This window comes from Talpa europaea, assembly GCF_964194135.1.
Source record: "Talpa europaea genome assembly, chromosome: 1".
Taxonomy (NCBI): domain Eukaryota; kingdom Metazoa; phylum Chordata; class Mammalia; order Eulipotyphla; family Talpidae; genus Talpa; species Talpa europaea.
This window is the reverse complement of record NC_140073.1, coordinates 158,331,311-158,336,882: the sequence shown is the minus strand read 5'-3', so window position 1 is coordinate 158,336,882 and position 5,572 is coordinate 158,331,311. Positions and strand designations below refer to the sequence as shown.

General features: G+C 71.0%; 1 protein-coding gene across 1 annotated transcript; it reads left to right on the top strand.

Annotated features, from left to right (window-relative positions):
- Window positions 1–806: 806 nt before the first annotated feature.
- Window positions 807–4,275, top strand: LOC311172720 (aquaporin-12-like; the record flags this gene model as incomplete). The annotated part of the gene is made up of 3 exons (XM_084236249.1): window positions 807–1,413; window positions 1,990–2,106; window positions 4,007–4,275. 3 exons carry the CDS (start codon window positions 807–809, stop codon window positions 4,204–4,206), a joined length of 924 nt encoding a protein of 307 aa, XP_084092375.1. The 3' UTR covers window positions 4,207–4,275.
- Window positions 4,276–5,572: the final 1,297 nt, after the last annotated feature.

The window sequence follows — 5,572 nt, the reverse complement described above, 5'->3', positions numbered from 1 at the left end:
CCTGGTGGCCATCAGCGAGGGGCGCTGCAGGAAATATTGGCCCCAAGCAAGCAGCCCCCAGATCTGGAATGACCTCACCTGGAGCGAGCCCCCAGATCTGGAGTGCATGCAGGGCCGGCCTGGCCTGCCCTCAGGAGCAGGGGGCCACTTTGGGGATCTGGGACCCATTCTGGAGGGGGCTCCTGTGATGCCTTCTCTGCCCAGAGGGAGGGCGCCCACGTCGCAGTGCCCTGGGGTGGGGTGTGGGGGCGAGCCTAGGGGAGGGGGCCTTCCCAGCTGGATAAAGAACATCCATGAAGTCCCTTCACTTCCTGGGCTCCCTGTGCTGCTGAGGTGGTGACCCCGAGTCCCGAGACCCAGCCCTCAGGGCCCCGAGCCCTTGCAGCAGGTGGGCCCAGCGTGGCAGCCGCCCTGGCCCCTGGTGGGCTTGGGAGCCGAGCCCAGGGTGGTCCCTCTAGGCCTGCGCCACTGCCCGGGCTCCTGGGACTTTCCTGCAGCTCAGTCCTAGGCCTGGGGCCCGGCCCAGCAGACGGCCGCCTTGCAGGGGGAGCTGGCGGTGGACGCATGGTAGGGTGGGAGCTGCCGGGAGCCGGGGCTGCAGAAGCTCCGGAGCAGCTGCTGAGCTGCGCTGGCCCCGGCCCCGGCCAAGCAAGCGAGGGGCCGGCCGGGGGCGGTCCTCTCTGGCGCCCGCCTCTGGGGGCCAGGTGTGGCGTTCCCAGGATGCGCAGGTGGACTCGCGGCACCTGCCCCGGGGCCGACACGTCAACTCGGCTGCCTGCGCAGCCGCTCTCCTGGAGGCCCGGGCCATGGCCGGCCTGAATGTGTCCCTCTCCTTCCTCTTCGCCACCTTCGCCCTGTGCCAGGCGGCCAGGAGGGTGGCCAAGGCCCTGCTCCCAGAGGGCGCCTATGCTGGCTTCGCCCGGGAGGCGGCAGGCGCCGCCCAGCTGGGGGCCTGCTGCCTGGAGATGCGGATGCTGGCGGAGATCGGGCCCTGGGCGGGCGGCTTCGGCCCCGACCTGCTGCTCACCTTGGTCTTCCTGGTCTTCCTGGTGCACGGGGCCACCTTCGATGGGGCCTCGGCCAACCCCGCCGTGGCGCTGCAGGAGCTGCTCCTGGCCCGGGCCTCCCTGGCCGGCACGCTGCTGAAGCTGGCGGCCCAGGCGCTGGGCCTGCAGGCGGGCTGCGTCCTCACCAGGCTCTACTGGGGCTGGGAGCTCAGCGACCTGCACGTCCTGCAGAACCTGATGGCGGCGCACTGCAGCTCCACCCTGCGCACCTCTGTGGCCCACGGTGCGCTGGTGGAGGGCACCTGCGCCTTCTTCTTCCACCTGACCCTCCTCCGCTTCTGGGACAGCCCTCCAGTCTACAGGGTGCCGGCCGTGGCCCTGCTGGTCACCACCATGGCCTACACAGGTGACCCCTGGCGCCCTGAGCCCCGCGGACACCCGGGCTGGCAGCCACAGGGAACAACAGGGTGAACGTTTCCCAGGAGCCTGGTGGGGGTGGTGGCCAGCTGGGCAGGCGGCCCGTGGGGGGCCCAGGCGGGGCCCCAGTGCCATCAGCCCGTCTGTCCCAGCTGGGCATCCGTGAGTGTCCCGTCCTCATGGGGGGCGGGCAGGAGGCAGCCGGTTCTGCTCTGGAAGCTCTTGCATCCCTGTCACCCCCTCTAGGGAGCCAGGTGCTGCCTTTCTCCCTCTCCTCGGTCTCCCCCAAACCCCTGCCCGTCTGGGTCCCTCCCCACCAAACTCGCGGCCCGCTCCAGCCCAACCCCCACCAGGCGCGCCTCGCCTCTCTGCTTGCCCCTCCCTGTCTGTGTCCCAGAGACGGCCCCCAGGTGGAGGGTGGTAGAGGAAGGGGGGCCTGTTCTGGGGCGTCAGAGTGGGACCCAGGCTCCCGGCCCCACTGGCCGGCCGGCTCCAGCCCCACCAGGCCGCGGAGAGGGGAGCAGTGGGGGCGCCCGGCCCGGTGGCAGCTCTGCCTTCCTCGCAGCTGGGCCCTTCACGTCCGCCTTCTTCAACCCCGCCCTGGCAGCCTGGGTCACCTTCCGGTGCTCGGGGCACACCTGGCTGGAGTACGCCCAGGTGTACTGGCTGGGCCCGTTGACAGGTGAGGCCACCGGGGAGGCGAGGAACTCTGGGTTGTGCTGAGCTGCGTGTGGCCTGCTGGCCCCAGGGGGAGACCCCACAGGGAAGGCCCTCCCTGACCAACCTGGGGGGAGGCGGGAGTGGCCCATCCGGGCGTGCACGTTGTCGTGGAGGGGCTGCAGCGGGGCAGGGAGCCTGGGCGCCGGAGAGGGCAGGCGCGCCACGGAGCGGTGGGCTGCTGGCACTGCAGGGGGGGTGGGCAGCGGGCGGGGCTGAGCCAGGGCGTGGGCAGAGCTGCGGGTCGGGGTGGGGCGGGGGCGGGGCTGTGGCCTGTGGGCAGGGCGGGGCTGCGGGAGGGGAGTGGGCGGGGCTTTGAGCGGGGTGGGGCTGCAGGGAGTGGGCGGGGCTGTGGCCTGTGGGCGGGGCGGGGCTGCGGGAGGGGCGTGGGCGGGGCTGTGGGGCGGGGGCAGGGCTGTGGCCAGTGGCTGGGGCGGGGCTGCGGGAGGGGGAGTGGGCGGGGCAGGGGCTGTGGCCAGTGGGTGGAGCGGGGCTGTGGGAGGGGGAGTGGGCGGGGCTGTGGGCGGGGCAGGGCTGCGGGTGGGGAGTGGGCGGGTCAGGGCGGGGCTGCAGGGGTGGGCGGGGCTGTGGGCGGGGCTATGGCCTGTGGGCGTGGGTGAGTGTGGCCACGTGGAGCTGTCCCCTGAGTGCCCTCGTAGTGTAACAGGGTGGTCCCCAGGAAAGGGGGAGGTTCCCTGCTCCACCCTCCCTTGGGTGGGGCAGGGAACCTCCCCCTTTCCTGGGGACCACCCTGTTACAGTAGGTCACTGGTCATGCTGGATTTAGGTTTTGCTCTCCTCCAGCGTGACCTCCTCTTAATTAGCTACTCACGACTGTAAAGATCCTATTTCCCTTAAGTCGCGCCCCGAGGTTTCCGGAAGGACATGAATTTGGGGGTCTCTGTTCAAGCCAGCACGGCCTCTAACTGCACAACTGCAGTGGGCCGTGAGAAGCCCTTATAGGGGTTCCTTTGGAAACCTTTTGGGGTGCAGTGGGGAAGAAACTGGGAGCTCAGCACCCGAAGCACATGGTGCTCGTGTTCTGGGCTTGGGAGGGACCCTGCGTCCACGCACCTTCTCTCGAGAAGAGCCCCATGTCCTGCCAGGTGGGCACAGACTCCCACCCCCTCCTAGGTCCGTGCACCCCCACAGGGGCCGGTCACCGTGTCCCGGTGCAAGTGGGCTCCCGCTCTCTGCCCTTTGCCTCCACTTATGGCGTGTCGCCCACTTGCCGTCAGGTTCACGGTCGCCCCCTCGCCAGCCCCGTCTGCTGTGCTGGCACTGCTCCCGACAGCCCTTTCTGTCGTGTGAGCGGTTTCGGGACACCGAGAGGCAGACGGTGCCGCCTCCCTGGCGTTCCCAGTGAGAAAGCGTGGTCAGACAGCGCCCCTGGCCGTGAGGCGTGGACCCGCCTAGGGCACCACCCCGCGCCCACCTGTGCCCGCCACCTTTGGGAGCAGGTGGGACTGGTGGGCACCCCAGGAGGAAAGGAGGTGCAGCAAGCAGAGCATGGCACACGTGGACACCGGGGCATTTCAGGAGTGGCTGGAGGCAGCCAGCGTGCTGGTCCTGGCCAGGGGCTCCCCACGCAGGAGTTTACACCAAACTTGAAGAATCTGTGGCCCAGAACTTGGCCAGGCCCAGCCCTCAGATGCCCTTCTCTCCCGCGGCACCTTGGGCCCCTTCTGTCCTCATCCCTTTGTGGCCGGCCCAGGAGGCACAGACCCCAGCCTCAGGGCTCTCAATTCCCAAGGGCTTGTCCTGCCCCCTGAGGCTTGTCCTGCCCCTGCAGAGTCCTGGGTGCCCAGTTGTCTGGGGGCAGTGAGCGCTGCCTGGGGGCCCGAACGCTGACGTGCAGCCTTGCAGGGATGGTCCTGGCGGTCCTGCTGTTTCACGGCCACCTGCCTCGCCTCTTCCAGAGGAACCTGTTCTACAGTCACAAAAGCAAGTACCGCACCCCCAGAGTGAAGCCCGCTCTGGTGCCTGGAGGCACCCGGACACCCACCGAGGGGAGCAGCGGCGGACAGCCTGGGCGGCAGGGGGTGGGCAGGACTGGCAGCCCCTGAGCTCCAGCTGCACCACCACCTGGTGAGGGTGCGGGCCTGAGCCGCCCGGGCACCTGAGCGAGGGGAGCAGACTCCTGCCCCTGGAAACCAATGGCCAATAAACTGCTCCTCATACCCCCTGTCTCGCAGCCACAGACTTCTGGGGGGTAGCGGGGGGCAGGACGCACAGCTGGGGCTGTCCTCCCCAGTCTCTCCCGCCTCCCTGAGCAGAATCAGAGCCAGAGGTGAGTCGGGCAGAAGACCAGCGTGGGTCGGCCTGCCCTGGGAAGCCTGAGGGTGCCCAGTGCTCCCTGACCTATGGCCAGGGCGAGCACCCCCACAGCCTAAACCTTCCAGCCCACTGAGGGCAGCAGCTGCGCCGGGGGCTGAAGGAACGGCAGGCCCCCATGCTGCAGCACCCCACCTCAGAGCAGACGCCCCCAGGCCTGCGAAACCAGACAAAGCCAAGCGCTATGGAAGGCTCCAAAGTGAGTCAGCGAGTCAGCCGCTCCCTCCCCAAAGATCTGGAACTTCACACCCAGGAGATAAAGCCCCTCAGGCGGGGGCCCTGGAGCCCCTTCCAGGGTTAGCCTGACCCTGGGGCGGGAGGGAGGGTCCTGCAGGCGTGTCCTCCTGTGCCGCTTCCTGGGGGCCGGCGAAGGGGAAGGACCCAGGCAGGGGGCGGCGCCCCTCCTCTGTCTGCTCCCGCAGCAGTGACCCCCTGGGGAGGGTGAGCAGCCCTGGGGAGAGGCCTGGGTGCTTTCCAGGGGCCCAACAGGGCGTCAGAGAAGCTTCTAGAAAGGGAGCGTGAGCACACGGGGCGGCGACGGGACAGGGTGGGCCAAGCCCTGGCCAGCAGTCTGTGTGGGCAGGCGGGGATGTCGCTGGGGCAGCCTCGGGCAGAAGCCAGGGCTGGGGGAGGAGGGGCTCCCGGGAGGGCCGGACAGAGGCAGGGACAGCGCCCGCCCCGGCACCGCCCCGCCCGCCAAGAGGCCCCGCCCCGGCCCCGCCCCCGCCGAGAGGCCCCGCCCCGGCCCCGCCCCCGCCGAGAGGCCCCGCCCGCCGAGAGGCCCCGCCCCGGCCCCGCCCCCGCCCGCCGAGAGGCCCCGCCCGCCGCGCCCTTCACGGGCCGCAGGCGCGCGCGGGAGCCGCTCTGGGCCGGGCCGGGCCGCGGGTCCGGGCGCCGCGCACAGCCTGGGCACAGCCTGGGCACGGCCTGGGCACGGCCTGGGCACGGCGCGGGGCCCGGGCGCGCGCGGCCATCGGAGTGGCGCGCGGAGGGCGGCCGCGCCCGGGAGGGGCCGGCGGGGGCGGCGCGGGGGGCTCGGCGGGCGCCCCCCCCCCCCCCCGCCGTGCGCCCCAGGCGTTTCAGGCGTTTCCCCAAAAT